The following is a 21,441-nucleotide window of genomic DNA, read 5'->3' as shown; positions in this document are numbered from 1 at the left end:
ACTAGTAGTTCACATTGAGAGTGCAACCTGTGAAAAGAGCTACGAGCCCATCATAGTGCAGAGCCACCAATGAATATGGTATAGTAGATTTACATCAATTATGGTCTCTCATAATATTTAATAATATTGATTTCTTGATGTATGCATGAGTGATTGGATGAGTGTAAATGAATGATCATGGATGTTTATGTATCCCTGCCGAGGGCAGGTATGGCAATTTCCTGCGGGCCATCAGACATGATGGTTAGATGGTTCCTCCGTCCGTTGTTGGGAGGAACGTGTTCCCACTTGGGAGGGTGAGGGATTCCACTCCATCCGTTGTTGGGAGTGCGATATGGATTATCTTCGTCCGCTGTTGGGAGGAATCCATTCCATAGAATATGCCTCTCCATCCGTTGTTGGGAGAGTGCACCATCGGGCGATGTATGCATTTGTTATTATGTATGTGTTACATGTAGCTGATGTATGATTTTATTTATTATGTAAGAAATTATCATCATTTTTCTGATGCATAAGTTTTATGATGAATAGATATATTTTTTTATTTAATTATTGATATTTGTTTATATTTCATGAATATTGAAGATTAACTTTATGATTTTTCTGAGGTTCCTACTAGCATGTGTGATTGCTAATATTTTTTTATTTTATATTTATTTTTAGAGTAATTTACTATTATGTAATAGATCTGAAGCTTGGGTGGAAGAGACCCTATTAAGAAGATATTATCATTTTTTTTTGTTAATAGAATATTTACTACTGTAAAGATAAGGATTTGAATTCAAAGACGAATGAAAAGAAAATGATGGAGTTTATTATATAAATTATGGATAATAAAATATTGATTTATTATTATTTTTATAAATTCGAGATATGACAACGTCGGAACGACCAATGGAGGATGATAGGATATTTTTGAGGCGCCCCAAGGTAAAAATCAACTAGAATTTTTTGATTTATTATTATTTTTATAAATTCGAGATATGACAACGACAGCGATGATGATGGTTGGGTGCGACGGTGATGGTCGGAACGACCAATGGAGGATGATAGAATATTTTGAGGCGAATTTTTGAATAAAAAACTACTTAGTCCGATAATTTCTCAAAAATATTTTAACTTTATTTTTCAAATAGAGGAGGACACCTGGTAAATCGATCTATGAAGATCAAGGAAGGAATACGATTGGTGAGGTTAACTTGTACTCAAAGATATATAAAACTAAGAGAAAGGAGGAGGAGACCAACGAGGCTTGCTTATACATGTAGAAGAGAACGATCGATGGAGCCAAACGGTGTTACCAAAGGAGGGGAGTGGTCAACTGATAGGATCAATTTGTGTGCGAAAGTGCAAGCAATCAAAAAAGGGGAGAGGGGTGATCAACAGAGCGAACAGTAAGTGACCAAGAAAGTGTGATTACTAGAACAAAAGTGATAGTCGAAAAACGATCGATAAGGGTAGAATAATTATTTTTAAAAAAATATTATTTAATTATTTTTAACTTATATTTTTTTTTGTTAGAATTCACCCAACTTTTTAAAGTGAAATATCCATTCAATTCTTAAAGAATCACCCTTGTAAGATTTGGTTTGCATTGGAATCCGAAAGTCTTTGTATTATATGGAATCTGTTTCTATATTTCTACTTTATAAATTATACGGAATCTGCCTTACTTGTTTGGGCACTGTCTAGTCTTAAAAGGAAACCTACTCTTTCCCTCTCCTTCGCTATGCATCGTAGACCCTACTCGTCTTAGAAAGTAACCTACTCGCTCTCTCTCCTCAACCTATGCATCGTAGGCCCTACTTCTCGAACCGAGTTGGAGTCCTGCAATACTCGACTATAACGATGATGCCAGAGCTGTTAGCATAAAATATGTAATCATGCTATCTGTAATGCGGAAAAACTTTTATGCCAAGATTGAAATCAAATAAAATTAGATCTAACAATATATTATGATACGTACCTTTCTTGTTGTTCAGAAAAATAAACCTTGTCTGATCTACAAGCACTCCATCGTCGGATCTGAGATATTAATCTATAAGGCGAGAGCATAAGGTTAAGTTATTATGAGAGTTCCTCCCATCAAGATTATCTCCTAAGGAATCCTACTTTAACTGAACTTCTTTTCTATTGGCCAAAAACCATAATCAGAATTCAATCATATCTATAATATATCTTACCTAATTAAATAGGGCCACATAATCTAACATTCTCCCACTTGGCCCAATAATTGGTAAGATACAAAAAAAACTTAAAATCAAAATTAAATAAATAAAATTTATTTAAAAATAATTTGACTCAATTAGATTATGGAATTTTAAAAAAACTATATACACGCGCGTGAATTTTAAAATAGGCCAATAAGTTCAATAATTATAATAATACTATATTAAGTTTGACTAACAATATGAGTCATAGCGGTTGTATGCCATCAGTGTCACACTTCCTTCTATGTACCACAATACTATTAGTTTTTCCTAATGTAGTCCAAAATGACCCCTGTAATTTATCTTATCAAGACAATCCTATCATCACATTTAATCATAATGTGTATATATATAATTATGAACAAGATAGCAGAAACAAATAACTTTAAGTACGTAAGCAAGAATGTTAATTATAGTATCTACTCAAACATGTATCACCATATTCTTTATGGGTTACTTACAAACTCAATCATAAGAATATGTTCTTTCAAAATACTTTAGATTGTAAGTCCTAAGTGAATGGATCAACAATCAATATAGTGGAACTCAAGTAATTAATTGACATTGGATGTTTCTGGACTCATCTTCTCTAACCATCAAGTAATTTATACCATAATGCATATAGATGCAATAGTACTTATCATTCTTAGAGAAGAAAACTACTGCAATATAATAAAATATTTTCAACGACCTAGTAATTGAGTCTGACTACACTAAATCCCGAGATAAAAATTTTGTAGTAAAAAATTTGATTAGTGGCCTCAAAGCATGCCACAAAATCAACTTCTATTATTAATAATAATAAATTACCCCTCTAATTGATATAGATATTAACCATAAGGTGGACTTCCTATTATCGAGGTAATTTATACAATCAGCATATGAAAAATACCATTATTTCAAGTTGATATAATTTTATACATGTGAGCATATAATCCTTTGTCAATTCTGGATATCTTATTACTTTCACTATAGTACTTTAGTGTTTTTTTACTTTTGGGTAACTCCAATATATACCCAACATTTTAATTATAAAACTAATATTTGTTCTGATAAAGTATAGACTTTCAACTATTCATATACAAAGAATATCTTCTTTATCTGATTCTTTTCAAGTCATTTTAAAATATTTACTATTGACTAAAACTTTGCTTTTATGATTGACTAAACAAAGCTATATATTAAAATCATTTCAAGACTCGATTGATATATCCTTTCTAAGACAATCTCCATAATCATTGAGGTCTATATTTAAATTACTTAATGTTAATAATATAAGATGTCTCATTCATATCAACCATCTTAAAATTCTTAGTGATAAATTTCTTGATTTAGTATAATAAACCAAGATTACTATTGATAAGGCAAAATATTATCCATATATAAGATCAATATAATAAACTTGCTACCACTGATATAAATACTGATTAATAGTATTTACCTTAAATATAAAAATAATGATATCAAGAACCTTTATATATCATTATCTTGAAGCTTATTTAAGGTCATAAATTGATTTTTGAATTTGCATACCAAATTTTATATTTCTTTCATTTTTTTGTAAATCATTTAGAGTAACCCATATAAAGCTAGATCTTTTTTTAAAAAATATTTTCATATCATTATGATATAACTCAAACTTATAATGAATCACTAGTGTCATGATGATTCTTAACGAGTTCATTAAAAATCTCGTTATGGTCGATATATTTTTTATGAGTAAAACTTTTAATCAAAAGTCTGATCATTATATCATTCGATATTGTCCTTTGAGTCATATTTATATAATAGACTCTTTTATAATTATTTGATAATTTGATAAATTTATCGGACACGATTCTGGTTATTGATTTTAACTCTTCTTTTATTGCATCATATTACTTTTTAAAATCATTACTTTTCATGACCTATGACAAAAATAAGGAATCCGTTATGATTCCTATATCGTAATATAATTCTTGTAGATATGCAACATAATAATCATTAATGATATGATTCCTTCCTCTTTGAGATATTATCAAAATTGTCAATTATAGTTATTCTACAAGATCATTAATAATGATATCAATATAATGTGAGAGTTTAGTAATGTTATTTTATTGTTCAATCAAATTATTTAATGATTTAAGTAATAACAATATCAAATATGTAAATATCTTAAGTTAGGTTTTCTATCATTTCATAACTTAAAAGAAAGCATGTAATTTACTTACTAGGAACATCATTCAAGATATACATAGTTGTCCTTGGAGCTTCTTCTCACATTGATTTGGGTAAAAAAAAATAATCTATCATGCTCCTAATCATATCTATAAGGTACGATGATATCTTTCAACAATCATATTCTGCTATAACATATCTGGTAAATCATATACCTTTTTTTTCTAAGAATCTAGTAAAAGAATTAGAATTATAATTGAGTTCATCATAAATACCATAAAATTTATCACCCGTGTTAGATATAATGATCTTGACTTTCTATCTAATTCATTTATATATACTTCAAGAGTGTAAACAGTCATAGACTTTACATGAATTAGATATATATAAGACAAAACTATAGAGTGATAAACATAACCTCTAGGAGTTTATAAAACTATATTTCACTTCAATATTTAATTGTACGATCATTGTAGACTTATAATTCATATTAATTCTATATAGACTATTATACATAATTTAAAAATTAATTTTATTGAATCATAATAAGTTTACAACCATCAAAAGGAAAATGATATTCTAACAATTCTAGGTAAAGAACTCAAATTCCCAGAATTATAAGTACACAGCATGGATTTTCAAGATTTATCAAATTGAATCATCTTTAGACATAAACGATAAATACAAACTAATATCGCTTTCACTTTAAGATGATTCCCTACATTGATAAATATCTCATTTTCTTTTGGTTTTATCCCTCTTTATTTTTTTTAATAAATATCTATTATTAGTAACATATATTGAAGCATCAAATTAATCCATCAATAATATTTGTAATATTTGATTTGAACCATATAAAGGTTATATTTATACATTTTTCATTTCAAATCAAATCTTATAGTCATTTCTTTGTTACAGAAGTAACACTTTATTATGAGGATATTCTTTTATGAGTTTATATAGTAATTATAAACTCAAGTGACTTATGCTTCATCCTTATTTTAGCGTTATCTACTCTTTGAGTAGTACTCAAAATATTATGAGCCTTGAGCTTACAGCTTTATCATTTATTTTGAGGATATAATCTTGAATTCCTCAAATATTATCATAGTAAGGTGTCAACTAATGACTTATCAGAAAATTCAAATTGATCCTTAGATATTCTCATGCGTTAGTTGTAAACTATACGGAAGTCTAAGTATCATAAAATTGAGTCTTTCATACCTTTCTTGATCAGTCACCTCAATTATTTATTTTACAAAACTTTCAGTAATTAAGTTTGTATTCTGTTCAATTAATATGATCAAGATCTCACTCACTCAATACAACTTACACTATGTATTTCAAAAAGTATAGGAAGATTTACAAAAATACAATGAAGGATGTACCACTATAATAATATAACATTAATGCTTTAAGTTTTCAAAATATGATGAACTATTAATATCATCTATATTTCACCTTTGGGTGTAATATTGACATATCTAGTATTCACTCAAGATCACTTATGGAGAACTGATATCATCTTTGTGGAATAGTATTGTTACCTTTGGATATACAACCCTAAACTATAAGAATATCCAAAATAGTATCATCCTACCCCATCACATAATTATTTAAAATAGATTCTCTTTTGAGATTATTAAATCTCCTAATTATATGTGTCATCGTGAATATTATTTTATTTAATATCAGATCAATTCGATAATGTATTTTATAGATTATTGGTCCAGGTTGGTGGCTATAAGACTAATACAAAAAGATAAAATACAGTTTAAAATATCCCATGAATGATAAAAATTTTATTGTAATTCATATCCCATAAGCCTATCATCTCATACTATTTTGGTAGCTACCGATCGGATAAAACTTAAGAAGATAAATTACAAATAATATTCACTAAATTTTTTTATCCTGATTCATGTTGCCATTATGAATATTTATTTTATTTAATATCATTTAGGACTAATTTCAAAATGTATTTTATAAATTATTTGTCTAGGTCACTTTGGTGGCTGCAGGACCAATACAAAAATATAAAATATAATCTAAAATATACTATAAATGATAAGACCTTTATTATAATTTACATCTCATAAGTCTATCATCTCATGGTAGCTACAAATCAGATAAAACTTAGGGAGATACATTACAAATAATATTCATCAAATTTCTTTAATTTATGCTAAATAGTTCAATAATAAAATAACAATCATAATAATTATTAAACATTAATGTTAAGTAATTTAATAATAAAATAATAACCATAATAATTATTGAACATTAATTAGTAAAAAAACTCATATAATAATCATGATAACATATAAATAATACCTTCATTTGAAAGTTAAATATTATTTCATAATTTCAAATATATACATTTGAATAACTATATGAATATCCAAGAATAATAATTGGATTTTATTTATCACATGTATAATCAATAATTCATATGAGATAACTATAAATTAAACCATAATTTATAATTTTTTAATCAAAATTAAATCCAATCAAATAAAAAAAAATATAATTATGATTAAATTTAATCATAATTATAATAAATCAGATTTATCAATTTTACAATTGAGAATATAAACCAAATTTCTCAATTTCATAATGATAAAACTGTAAATATTTAATAGGATATAAATCGAAAATATGTGATTTATGAAGGGTAGAACATAATTTGATAGAAATTAGACCCGAGGGTAAAACTGTAAATATATTGACAGAACATAAACTAGAATTACGAAATTTGCCAAGGGCAAAACTATAATTTTGCAAAACTAGCCTCGAGGTCAAAACCATAATTATGCTAAAACCCTAATCTGCCTTGTCGTTGTCGCCTGCGCGTGCGGCGCTACCGCTGCTCGCGCGCGGCCGCTGCAACGGTTCCAGCCTAGGTCGCTGCTTGCGCGCGGCTGATGCGGCGCTACCACTGCTTGCGCGTGGCCGCTGCGACCTTTCCTGCTTGCGGACGGCGCACACGGTTGTTGCCAGCGCGCGGTCGTTGCGACGGTACCTGCCCTCGCATAGCCGCTGCCGTCGTGGGGCTACCTCTGCCCACGCGCGGCCGCTGCGACAGTTTCTGCCAACGCGTGGCTGCTGCCAGCGCACAATCGCCGCCTCTGCACGGCCGCCGCCGGGGCTGTCTGACTGCGTGCGGCCGATCGTCGCATGGACGGGTTCTGGCCATGTGTGGCCAGCCGTCGCATGAGCACTGTGATTCCTACGTACGGCTACTGCTCGCTTCGCTACAACATGCATGATGCCCAGCACAACTTTACCATCAACAGATTCACAGCAAGGTCGATTAACGGAGAAAAAGGGATCAATCATACTCTAATGTATTTGATCTCAAGAACCTAGGCTCTGATACCAATTGTAAACATAAAATTTTAAAATATATTATATTAAATACAAAAATAATATTTATGCCAGGATTGAAATCAAATATCTATCTATTCAGAGAGTACTCGACTATAACGATGATGCCGGAGCTGTTAGCATAAAATCTATAATCATGTTATCTGTAATGCGGAAAAAATTTTATGTCAAGATTGAAATCAAATAAAATTAGATCTAATAATATATTATGATACGTACCTTTCTTATTATTCAAAAAAATAAACATCTACAAGTAGATAATTATTGAGATGCTATCCTTTAGCCCTTAGAAATCCTATCTATTTATAAGCTTATAAGCGAGAGCACCCATGAAAGTTATTTTATAAGGAATCCTAACCAATAACTATAATCATAATCAGAATTCAATCCTATTTATAATATATCTTTCATAATTAAATAGGATTATGTAATCTAACAGAGCAACGAACAACCATCTGTTCTCTTGTCTCTCTTGATCCTACCCGAACCTGCGTTAGCAACATCGGCGGTGAAAAGTAGGCGCACGAGTCGACCCATGGAACCTGCGTTAGCAATAGCATCGCCGGTGAAAAGTAAGCGCACGAGTCGAGGCCGGCAAAAAATCCGCATTAAGAAGATCGAGAACCCCGAGCATCGCGCCGTGACCTTCAGCAAGCGCCGTAAGGGCCTCTTCGTCATGGCCGCGGAGCTCTGCGCCCACACCGGCGCCCACGCCGCCGTCATCGTCTTCTCCCCTTCCGGCCGACCCTACGCCTACTCCTATCCCTCCGTCGACGAGGTCCTTCGCCGCTTCCTCGTCGGCCAGTTCCGGGACCGTGCAGGTCTGGGCGGGATGCAGGAGTTGGTGCAGATGCGTGCGCTCCTGCTCGGGGAGGGCGATGAGCGCGCCGCGGAGCCCCACCGCGGGGCGGTGCTGGAGGAGCTGCAGCGCGGGGTGGAGGAGTTGGAGAAGCTGCGGAGGCTCGTGCTGGCGAAGGCCGACGTGGTTGGATGACATTGGTACCGTGGACGACATCCCCGTTTGGGCTCGAGTGAAGGCAGAGAAAGGTACTCTTGCTGGGAGTGGGGTTGCAGGTTTCAATGCAGGAAGCCACAGTTTTGGTACCCCTCCTGTCACTTGATTCTTTGGTTTTATTTCTTTGGATGCTTCAATTATTTTTTTTCTCAATTATTGGAAGAGAGAGATCTGTAAATTTCACACATGAAGTTTGACTTCATGCGTTGTTCAATACTAGCATACTAGGACTGGAACCAATCAAAATATTTCTTCCAAAGACTCTTTAGCTGGACGATATATAGAGGAGAAACAATAGTTACCCTTTTTAACTGGTAAATTGCTACATATGTACAGATAGTTCGTTCAAAATTTTATAGCATCAAAGAATATATTGTTTAACAAGCTGTGCCTGACAATGCACTGCAACGTATAATCCACATTTGACATGCAACACTAATAGGATCAGCATAACCAGCAAGTTGCATTTACCAGACATCTTATGACATCATGCCAAAAAAAAGAATGGAGGACAGTTGAGAACATGTAACCAACCAGCCATTCTGACTATAAGCGTGCCGCTTCACTACCATCAGCATCTTCGGTTTCGGATGCTAGCTTGACAATGTCCTGAACAAGAATCTTCCCATCTGTTGCAAAAGCAGATTGCGGAAGTTAGCAAATAATATGGGTTTCTCGATAAGCTGCAAAAGCAGTAATACAGAAATAGAACCTTTATCCCTGGAGAGATTGCTGATGAGTTCTTGGACACCCTCCTTTCCAATGGTGTCTTTCAGATACATGGCAGCGGCTGCTACCTCTTCTGGAGTCACTTTGCCATCATGGTCTCTGCATACAGATTGAAATTCATAATTATTTCAGTACGGATGCAAGGTGTCATCTAGCTTAGATTAAGTTTCAAATGCATCCGAATTAAATTTAGATATCCACATTGAGAGATAGTCTTTTTTTTAAATTAATTTAAGTGTTATTTTCGTCCTACTTTACTAGTGTCATAGAACATCCAGATACAATGTACTATGGAGCAATTTTAACATAGGAAAGATTCTTATTGCCTAGGAAAGAGCATGACCCAAACTTAGCATAATTTAATTTGCATTAACAACAGAAAATTGGAAAAAAATATATATGTCCTATAATAACACTCAAGATCTAGTTAGCTAGTAACCTTAATATCATAATTTGACCCAGAAACATCCTCCAAACCAAATAAACAACTGGCCGTTCTGGACAGGCTATCAGGAGGTAATTTCTTCCCTACTCTTACATGCCTAGAGTGCCAATTTAAGATAAATTCAATGTCCTGTAGAAAAGCATTCATTTGAAAATTTTACGAGAATGATAATAATTTACATGAATTTGTGCATTTATTAGGCCACTGGCATATCACCCTTTACCCTCCTGGTCTCTCTCTATCTTCCTCTTTGTATTCTATTTCTATAATCTTTCTTGCACCAGAATCATAGTTAAGCAGCAAGACTACTGTGTGAAAACCAAATAGGTTTTAACTTGTTTAAATTGACTAAAACCCCACATTGAGCATATACTTTCCGGCATATGCATCATATCTTAACCCAGAAATCATATATCGAACAAAGGTCTTACTTTCTATATACTAAAACATGCACCACATCACAGTCTCTTCCGTGAGAGTAATGAGACACTATTCATGCAGATATTGCACTGATGTACAGGTGTTTTAATTTCCTATGCTGATATCTTCCGTGAAATAACATTATCAACAAAAATTGTTTAGTTGTTATCTTTGCCAAAGTGGAAATCCAAAAATGTCATGCCAGATTGATATATCATGTACATAAAAGAGCAGCACTTAATCGGCAGCATCAGCCAATAATAAGACTGTGTGTATTAGGCTAGATGATTCTAAATGTGGGTCAAAGCTGAAGTCTATCTGCATCTAGGGGACCGAAATGCATATTCAGTTCCAACCGATCCATTCTCTCTACAGGATCAGCCAATCATATTTTCTTTTCTTGTGTGCGTGTGTGTTTACTTCTGTCTCTTATCTTCTAATTTGGATGGTTTCAATGGGTGGCTCGCTGAACCTATCTGCATCTCTAGGAACAAATGAAAATCCACTTTAGACCAAAATCCGAAGAAAATTGTTGAAAAAGATAAGGGAAGGGCAAAAGTGAAACCAATTGATCTAATCGAAGTAATAAGTATATCCCATGGTCAAAGCCATGTCTTATCAGTAATTGTACCAAAAGAAGGAAAATATATACAGATTGCTAAAATTCTGCAAGGCATCAAACCAAGCAACAATGCTTCTTACCAAGAGAACTTTAGTATTTATAATACAAGGAACAAATCAATTTAGCAATTTCCCAATTATAAATGCGACTATTAGCAGGTGAAATAAACAAAGAACCCCCTGTTATAACATAAAGAAATATGGAAGGCATTAAATGTAGTAATGTCTTTTCAGCTAAGGAACATCAGTTCTAAATATATGATTTATATGGATGGTAACCTTAACTGTAGATGAGCGGATTATTAATGAAACAATTAGTTTAAACCTCAACTTTTCATAGCAACATACAAAAAATTACTGCATGAATATGCAACATTTATTGAACAGAACCTTTCTTGCATGATACTACACAATTTGTCGCAATATAGTTTATTGTGAAAGATCTTAGAGGAAGGTTTCACGATAATACATATAAAAACAGGGATACCAATTAACGAATGGGATAAGTGCATAGATAAAGCTAACTATGCCAACAGAAAACAGTGGCCAAAAAAGGTGAGATTTAGACTCAAAATAAGAGGGACAAGAAGTCTTAGATCAAATCCAGAGCACATTATGAGGAAAAAAGAGCACCTGTCTAGTATTTTCCAACGATCACCAATTTTAGCATCTACATCATCGATCTCCTTTTCAAGTTCTTGTAACATGGCATCAACCTAAACGGAACAAACAAGGATAAACATTAACAAATATCAATAAATATACAGCCTACACGACCATCCAAGAAGTACAAGTGTATGCTATCCAAGAATTGCAAACAAACAAAGTACACCTGAAGTGCCAAAATATCATTGTTAGAACAGATCGAATACAACTTAAAGCATATTTGAAAATATATTAAACAAATACAATAATGTCAAGGTACAGGCATCATGTGTGCACTTATTTGTCCAGCACAACTTTTCATACAAGTTCAGCAGTAAACACAAACTTGTTCCTCCATTACAGTAGTGCAAGATCTGATTCTTTTTTATGAAGTATCTATCATGGAAACCATTGAAACTGTCTGTCAAAGACATCAGTGATAATGAACACATCTTTATTTCACAGTACATCAGCTATAGGAAATCTTGATATGGTTCTAAAGCTAAATACCAAACTTAAATATAATCCAGTTTAGTGCTACACTAGACCAAAATAACCCAATTCTAACTAAGCAGTAAAGCCAATTACAGGTTAAAGTGGTCCAATCTTAAAAGGATCAGTTAGATAAACTAACACCACAATGCTCGAGGAAACATTTAGATACCAATATTTAGACATAAAAAGGAATATAAAATGTTAAATACAATGCTATACAAACAATTAAACTAAGTCTCCAAAAATCAAAATAATATAAAAGCTGAAATACTTTTTACTTCAATTTTGCAACTATACCTAACACCACAGATGAATTCAGAATCTCAGGATAAAGAAAGCAGTCAAATGAGTTAAACTTATAAGCAGAAAGTTATTTCTTACCCTATCTACTAGTGCTGATGAGACCTTGTCTGCAGCAGCTACTTCAGCTGCTTGATCACTCTTCTCCCTAGCGGCTCTATATGCTTTCTTTGCCTCTTCTTCACCATCAGTACCTTCCTTCTCCAGCATGGTATTATAAAGTTCAATCTACAGTTAACATATAGCCAATTTCAGGTCACATACAAAGCCGCAAATATTCCAGAATAATAGCATTTGTGAAGACATTACCTCTTTATTAACAAGGCTCAGGAATTCTTGACGTTCCCTACTCACTGACTGCACGTTAAATGAACATTCATCATTAATTCAGGAAGCGATTGGCAGAAATACTGATGTATTTAATTAGCCAAATACTAAAAAGTAAAATGAACTGAAAGCAACAGGCTTACAGAAGCTGAAGCTAGCACAGCCAGCGCCCGACTGATTTTACAGAGTTGCTCCTGTTTTTCAAGTGTTTTTCCACTTGCTAACTCCTGTGCTTCCCTGGCTGTAGGACCAGTCATCTCCTTCAATGCTAGATCCTCCTCGATGACCTCAGATTCCTTCACCTTAGCTTTCTCCTCTTTCACTAGCTTTTTCTCTTCCTCCTACAGATTTTTAGCATAGAAAATCAGTATCAGTCAAAACCCTATTAAATCAGTTCAGAATGTTTATAAGTCATGGTCAAAACATACTCATCAATGCACATAATATATAGTTTTATTAAGTTATTCCCAGGAATAGAAGCAAATCTGAAAGGCACATCAGCTTAAGTTGATCTCAAGACATCAGATGGCTCAGCAGCATCCGAAATAAAAGGACAAAAAGTAGACCAGGATTTGAAAATGTTAAATTTCTTTACACAGAAGACAAAAAGCAAAAGAACAACTTCCAAGTTGTAGAATACTTAGTACCTTGATAAGTTCTTCCTGCATTTCGAGGAACTCCAATTTTCTTCTTCTCTCAGAAACAGAATCTTCAGATGGCAAACCAGTACCAACTGTGTCAACCACCTCATCTGGTAGAGATGATAATGTTGCTACAACAGCTTCTTCAGGTTTCACCTTTCCAGATACAGTGAAGGCTCTGAAAAACATTACCAAATTAGAGAAGGATGCACAAATAATCCAACAAATATAGCTACATAAAACTTATTACCTCGAGAGTATCAACAATGAAGATGGAACAGCACGATTAAGGGACAGATCCAGCCAGTCACGAAGCTGAAAACAAAGATTACTATAAACAACAATAACTTCATAATTCACTACAGGTAATAACAATATAGCTTAGGAAGGTTAAAAAAATAGTGGAGAGAAAATATCAGATTTCTAATAGAAAAAGAACAGCTCAGTTCTCTTCCTAAGATTTTCAGAGTCCAAGATCTACAAATAAGATCCCAGCAAGCATAAAACAAGACAACCATGGCTATTTTTATATTATATTAATCTATAGTTGTAATCATGGGTTTTGACAAAAAAGTAGCACACATTTTGATATAATAGTGTAGTTCTCTAGCTAAATTTTATAATAAGATTCAGCTGGGAAAGAATTGTTGATTATCACAATGAGGTACTCCTATGGTAGAACTTAATCTATAACAAAATTGAGGTTGTAGATTGCAGATAGAAAATAGTTAATGTTACTGATGAACATAAATTAGTTTAGACTCTACCTCAAAAAGACAGAGCCATGAAAATCAATGCAGATAAACATAAAAACATTAACAAGATAGATAATCCATAATATAATATAATGAGTTAGAGCATTAAAGAGGAGAAACAATAAGATGAAGAAGTATGGCAACACAACAAAATTAAATGCTAACTAGTTACTAGACCTACTACTATTGCCTCATGGGCTGCTGCTTAAGTTCTAATAAACATCTTCTTACATTTAATTTTCAACTGTTTATATTGCCAGGAAGCATGGAGAGTAACAGTAACTAAAAGAAACTTTAAGTCATAAAACCTGTTGTTGCATCTCCTCCTTCGAAAGCAACCCAAGATGACCCCGTTCCCGACAAGCTTGCCGTAGTTCCTCTTCTGAAAGAGATTCCACACCCTCTGCTTGGATCAGCTTGTCATCTTCCTTAATCCTTTAAAAAACAGGACAACATCATCAAAACCCACAAGAAAACTAGCAACAAATCTACATGTACCATTCACAATAGTAAGGATGAAACCATGGTATGCAATTTCGAATGGTACCGCCCGGTACGGGCGATATGTACCGGTCCGACGGCATACCGGTACGCGGATCGTCCGTTACCGGATGGACCGTGCTACAGTACTACCGTAAGAGGAAATCGCTCGGTAAGCCTTGGTGTATCGTTCGGTACACCCTGATGTACCACTCGGTATGCTGGTATCATACCATACCAAGCCAACCTCAAAACACCAATACGATACGGTATTGTATACCTTGGATGAAACAACAGACAAAGGAAAAAAAATCACAAATTATAGCACTCATCATTGAAAACTAAACCCTTTCTCACTGTAGTATATACTATATACTATATACTATATAGGCAGTATGACATAAAATTGAAGCTCCTAATTAGTATACTGATGTCTCAAAGAACCATCATTCGAATTTCGAACTACTATATTTAGAAGCTACCACCACATAGCAACATTTGTGAGCACTTCACCATACACTCATCATTTGGCATTTGGCTTTGTTCTTGAGTGCTATCCAAAGCCTTCTTAAATTAAATATTGAAGTTTTACTGTCATTATCCATCAAAACTGCAACACTCAGAAGCTGCCACCATGGAACAACATTTATAAGATTTTACCAAACCCATCACTTGTTGTTGCCAATATTTTTTACTATAGCGACAGAACTGATGTATTAAAGACGTGAAGTTGGAGCTCAAAAGCATCATTATTCATTCTTTACATTCTCACAACAGTGTTCAATAGGCAGAAATAGAAGCTTAGAAGCATCATGCATCATTTACAAGCTTAGAACCATGGTATGCAAAACCGAATGGTACCGCCCGGTATGGGCGGTACATACCAGTCTGATGGCATACCGGTACGTAGACCGCCTGGTACTGGACGGAACGTGCTACAGTACTACAGTACTATACTGTAGCAGTGCTGCAGTGCTACAGTAGGAAAAGAAAATATATAAAACTATTCGGTATACCCTGATGTACTGCTCGGTACGCCGGTACCGTACCGTACCAAGCCAACCTCGAAATACCGGTACGATACGGTATTGCATACCTTGCTTAGAACACATTTCACTTGCCATTGAGATGTTACAATTCCTCTCACTTTGTTTGACAGTGTCATCAATATGCCTAGATGCACGTGAGACTCAGTCCAGTAGTGGCTTTACACTATGACGTATCCTCTAGCCTTATTCACATGGTGTTCTTTCTTACTTAAACCACTTCTCATGCCCAATACTCCATCAGCTCTGATACCATTTTATATCTCGCCCTATACCCATCAAGCTCTTTTCAACCCAACTTAAGTGCTCTCCCACTAATGATGGGGGGCTAAACTGACTAAGGGTTAAACTTAAGTCTACCAATATTATAGCAACATAACACAAGTTAGAAAGCTGTAATATTGAAAAGGCTACAGCAGAGAGAAAATCACTCTGAAAGCAGAATGAGACTTACTCCTGCAATTTCCTTCGAAGCATAAATCGCAAGTAATTATCAGTTCCAAATGGTGGAATTCCCATATACTTGCACATATTGATCAGCCTCGGTCTGCAGGAAGCAAACAATATTAGAAATTCGATCAATTATCAACAAGATTGAATATTCACAAGTTAACTATATGATGTTGACCTGCTTATATTGTCCAATGTCAGCTCATCATTAAACAATTTCGCAAAGCTCAAGATTTCAACATTGGATACAGGAGCACCAGTCCTGACCTTATTGCAAAACCAACATCTCAGGACCTAATTGTAGGCAGAAGCAATAGACATATACTCTCCAATGTTCATCGAAGAAGGCAATGTACCTTATTCAAAAATTCATCCAAGTCCTCTGCAGTCTGTCTAATTTCTCCACTATGTGATGTTTGGACTTCTTTTGCCATCTCTTTAACTGTGTCCTGCAGAAACTTTGCATACTCTATTCTTGCTTTGAGTTTCCTTTTCAGTGCCTCCTACAAGTCGGAAGAGGAAAATCCAAAGTAAGAGTCCTAGAAAAGAAAATAATGGCCAAAGTAATTTATATTTCATTAAGAAATGTCTGGAAGACAAGGAGTTCTAAAAAGAGAAAGTTACACAAATCAAAAAAGCTAGGATACTGAGAATAGAAAAGAGAAATACATAAGAAATTTAGAACCCATATTCCATTGTCTGGGGAATTGTAGGAACCAGAATATTGCAAGACTGAATTGGACAAGTGTCTATGTTTGAAGGAACAGTATTACTACCAAATATCATATAATGCTCTTGGATTAGATGATAAAACAACTATATAATTCCACTCTATGGCAAATAGTGGGAGAAGATTGGGATGTGATAAGAGATGAGAAGAGGATAGCCAGAACCAATATCAGCATCTTCAGCATAACTGAAAACCTTTAATTGGTTTAGCTTCTTGGAATGGTGACCAAACTTCTAATTGTTTTGCCAAGAAGAAGAACTAGAAGAAGTTAAAAAGATATTCTTTGTTTGAAAAGGGGATAAGGCCCTGGAACTTGATGATTTTGAAATTCAGATTCTACACCAAGTGCTGGAGAAGAATATAGTGAAACTTAACTTGCAGAAGTGACAAACGGCATGCAAGTGGAATTTAACCTTGGACAGGCAAAATTATGCTTAAATTACTGTTATTCTAAAAAAAGGCAATGATTAGATTAAAGACCCTAGGCTGATTATCAACTCTGCAGTAATCAAAATTATAAACAAAATTTTAGCAAATAGGTTGAAGCTTATCCTTAACAACTCGATTTATTGTTCTCATCTGCTTTTGTTAAGGGGTGTTGTGTCATCGGCAACATCCCCACAACTCATAAAATTAACTTGATTTTCTGCAAATAGGTAGAAGGCTTCCTAATAAGATCAAAGCCTTTCGTAAAATGGTGCAGGTAGATTCGGTAGATTCAGTTTCCTTTTTCATGCAGATCTGCTATAATACCAATAAGTTTAACAGGATAACGGATCAGTTTTCACAGAAATATTAGGTAGAGTGAACCTTCATCAGCCCATCTTTTCATCCTAGTCCAAATGTTTTGCATAGACCAAAAGCCTTTAAGTCTGATTTAATCAAGAAGATTGACATATAAGGAGATTTTTCTTATGGCAAGAATGTCTTGGTGATAGAAAGAAAAGAAAGATTAACTGGTCAACCGTATGTAAAGGCAAAGATGGAGGATTGTCGTTGCAAATCTTAAGGACAAAATCTAGATCTACTAGGTATGCAATGGATGAAATTACTATAAGAGGAAAAAAATGGATGGTTCAACTTGGCTTGAAACTCTGATTATCCCATATCTCATCCACTGCATTACAATTCTTTCATCTTGTCTCCACTTACAGGAGAGCCTTTTTTTTTTCCCATGTCAAAGATGCTTCTTGGCATGCATCAAATTTCAATTAGTAAATAGTGTTTTCAATTTTTTATTAGACACTCTGATCACTGGATTATATATCTGATTTTCTCTTCTGAATGACAATTTATTCACCTTAGCATCAGAACCAGATCAGTTTACCTCCGAAGACTCTACTGCTTTTTCTGACAGTGTTCTACAAATTAGCAAAATTCATTTGGTCTGCAGCAGTCCCACCTAAAGGTTCAACTGAAAACCAATATTCAATTTGTAGCATGACAGAAAATATATGCATGTACTCAACTTAAAATGAAACATCAAGTTATTATGACACGCCAGGATGCATTTTATAGAAAGCTCAATTTCATGATCAAAATCTTGTTAGCACAAGAAAGAATCAAGTAACTGACATAATTATACAGACTCAATGGTGAGCATACCTGTTCTTTCATCTTGTCCTGGAACGTAGATGGCAACATGTTTGGAAACAGCTTCAGGAACACTGGCAACAAGAACTCCATAAATGGAACAATGATGAAAACTGCAAAGGGAACCAGCCTGAAAATATCGGCTGTGGTACGTGTCAGCTGCTGTCTTTCTCTTCTTGTGAGACTCTTTCCAGCAGCCAACTTCAACAACAATCTTGAAGAGATCCTCATATCAGCCCATAACAATTTCAAGCCTAACCAATAATGCTGCATGGTAGATACAAATTCATCCTTCCAGTGGCGTAATTTAATAGCCCAATCCGCTCTTACATGCAGAAGAGATAACAGAAAAATAAAGTCAACCAATAGTCACTGCAAAGAAAGGATACAACAATTTAAAATAGATAATACCTGCTCATTGAAGCCACGGCTCTCAGAGCAGGACCAATACCCAGAAGCTTTGCCCAAAACTTGTGTATGAATGACTGAGCAGATTTTTGAGAATCTTGCATCTGTTTGGCTTTTGCTTTTGCTTTTGCAGTGCTTAAACCTTCCACAGCCTGATCGCATTCCTCAGGAGATGCCTCTTTAAACTCTTTTTGGCCCTGATCTTTGCAAGGCTCTTCCTCATTATGCTTCTCAGGTCGACCAGCTGTATCTGTAGACGCGGTGGCAACAGACTGTGCCAAACCTCTGACTGCAAATGGAAGAACGAACTCTTGTCTTCCATATCCAAATCCTGAATTGTAAATTCTACTGGATGGACGCCGAAAAGAACCCTGAGCACAGAAGAAGATTAAGTCCTCTTTGGTGGTTACCGCCACATGCTTTTTCTGCCCACTACTCTCAACTTCACTGCAGCTCTGCTCAGAGATCCAAGTTGGAACCCTCGTGTCTGTATCAGGTGCATATCTTCCACGCCCCAAACTCGAGAAACTGGAACAAGAACGCACAGGTAAGCTTAGGTGTTTCAGGACGTACTTCCTTCCTTTGACAATTGCCTGAGACGCCATAATTGGTATCCTTTTCTCCTTCCAAAGTGAAAAGCTTTGATCATATCTTTCCGGGAACCCCCTGAATCAAACATTTATGTTCAAATAAATTATTATTATAACAAAAACTCGTTAAATATGTCATGATCGTTAAAGGGACAAGATCCTTAATCCTATATCTTGCCGTTATATCAATAAAACGATTATATGGAACCTCTTTCTTCCGTGCAGCTAAGAGAGATACATCGAGGCATAAGGACATGCATCCAACCATGTATATCGAATTGTAGAAATATGAGGGGGAAAAATCAATCAAATCTTAAGCTACACAACCATTTGCAAGGAGAGCTACCAAAGCAACAGGATCAGTTTAACAAAAACCTTCCGGGATCACGTAATCTCATCAACAAATAGAAATGCGATTATTTATATGCTCGATTATAGGGTTTTTTGGAGCATCAATTCTTGGTCCACGAATCCAAAACGGGGAAAACCAATAGGAAAGCAGAAAAGGTAGCGAAAATATCACCGGAAAAGCTCGGAAATCTACACCCGCCTCTGCTTCGACGAGTCTTCGCGATCAAAAATCGAATTCGCCAAAAGGAGAAACACCGATTAGAATCTAGCTTGGAATGTTCTCAATCGAGCCATCCACAAATCGGGAACCAAGGGATGAGGGGTTAGGGTTTCAATGAGCGAAGCAAGAGGATACCAAGAAATGCGACGCAGGCACGGACCGAAACGTTGGTATATAGATGGTGACACAAAGGGGGAGGACGAGAGGGCAGAGTGAAGCTTGGGAACCAAGACAGTATAGAAGCGGACGGATTTGACCATCGTTTGCTAGTCGTCCGATGGCGATATCACGATGCAATCACACCGTCGGTCGTGAATTAAACGGTTCAGATGCGCTACAGGTCGGCTCACCCGGTCCATTTTGGGTTCGAGGTTTCAAACCCCGGTTGTTGTCACGGGTGCGGTGGCCACGGCCAGCCATATCATCGTTCGTGACGTAAGTTATTACGTTGAGACTCGAAATGTCGAATTTGTCCACATTGGGTCAAGCCCAACCGAGCCGACGCGCAAACGATGGCGAATCGAATCGAATCGGTTTAAATTTGCCTGCCCATAATTACTACAGTAAATAAGTTTAGGTCATTTTTGGGGATACGTTCACTGCGTTCGGACAGAGAAGTATGTAACTGCACCTTATAAATTTATATCCAGAGATGTCAATTGTTATGAGACTGAATGGGTAGACTATTTTTCACCTCACCTTTTTGTAAGTATTATATTATACATAATTTATTATTAAGAACAAGGTACATGGTACCAAATGGTATCGTTCGATATGAGTCGTACGTATCGGTCCGATGATATATCGGTACACGGACCGTCTGATACCGTTACAGTGCTATACTGTAGCAATGCTATAATATGAAAAAAATTATAAAATAATTTATTACACCAGGATGTGCCGCTCGGTACACCGGTACCGTATCGTACTGAGCCAATCTCGAAATATCAATACGATACGACATTATATACCTTGATTAAGAATATAAATAAAAAATATATCTTTAAAAATTGAATCCAAAACTATAATTCCAATACTTTAATGTTAGCCATTAAAATTTTATTTTATTTTTTAATATATATTTTTTAAATATAAAATAAAAAATGGTAAAAAATAGATAGCATATTCTATCAAAAGTTCAAAACTAGTTATGGGACGGAACCTCTCGTATGAACTTTAATTTGAATGAAAATATTTTAAATGTTATTTTTTAACAATATTAATTTCTTTATTATTCTTTTTTATGTAATTAATAAATATTTAATAGCATGATCGAAACGTTACACGTCCTTTAAAGAGGATCAAGATGATTCTGAGGCAATTCATATATCATTTAGTTTTAATAATATTATTTATATTTATTTTTTATTGCTTGATACTTTATATGTTTTCTTATTTATGTAAGATTCGAACACGAAATTAG

General features: G+C 34.8%; 2 protein-coding genes across 2 annotated transcripts; one reads left to right on the top strand and one right to left on the bottom strand.

The window, feature by feature from the left end:
- The first annotated feature begins 8,292 nt into the window (after positions 1-8,292).
- LOC103981674 (agamous-like MADS-box protein AGL61) lies at positions 8,293-9,277 on the top strand. Its single transcript, XM_009398416.3, has one exon. The coding sequence runs from the start codon at positions 8,293-8,295 to the stop codon at positions 8,749-8,751; it is 459 nt and encodes a 152-aa protein (XP_009396691.2). The 3' UTR covers positions 8,752-9,277.
- Positions 9,104-20,213, bottom strand: LOC135646324 (uncharacterized). Its single transcript, XM_065165637.1, has 15 exons — positions 19,971-20,213; positions 18,861-19,523; positions 18,462-18,774; positions 16,483-16,629; positions 16,305-16,393; positions 16,131-16,223; positions 14,459-14,585; positions 13,646-13,710; positions 13,402-13,573; positions 12,898-13,095; positions 12,737-12,784; positions 12,509-12,655; positions 11,621-11,703; positions 9,485-9,600; positions 9,104-9,401 (listed from the first exon to the last, which is right to left on the bottom strand). The coding sequence occupies exons 2-15, from the start codon at positions 19,460-19,462 to the stop codon at positions 9,319-9,321; spliced, it is 2,283 nt and encodes a 760-aa protein (XP_065021709.1). The 5' UTR covers positions 19,463-19,523; positions 19,971-20,213; the 3' UTR covers positions 9,104-9,318.
- Positions 20,214-21,441: the final 1,228 nt, after the last annotated feature.

The sequence above is a fragment of the Musa acuminata genome, chromosome BXJ1-4 (assembly GCF_036884655.1).
Source record: "Musa acuminata AAA Group cultivar baxijiao chromosome BXJ1-4, Cavendish_Baxijiao_AAA, whole genome shotgun sequence".
NCBI classification, from domain to species: Eukaryota; Viridiplantae; Streptophyta; class Magnoliopsida; order Zingiberales; family Musaceae; genus Musa; species Musa acuminata.
This window is presented reverse-complemented; position numbering and strand designations above follow the sequence as displayed.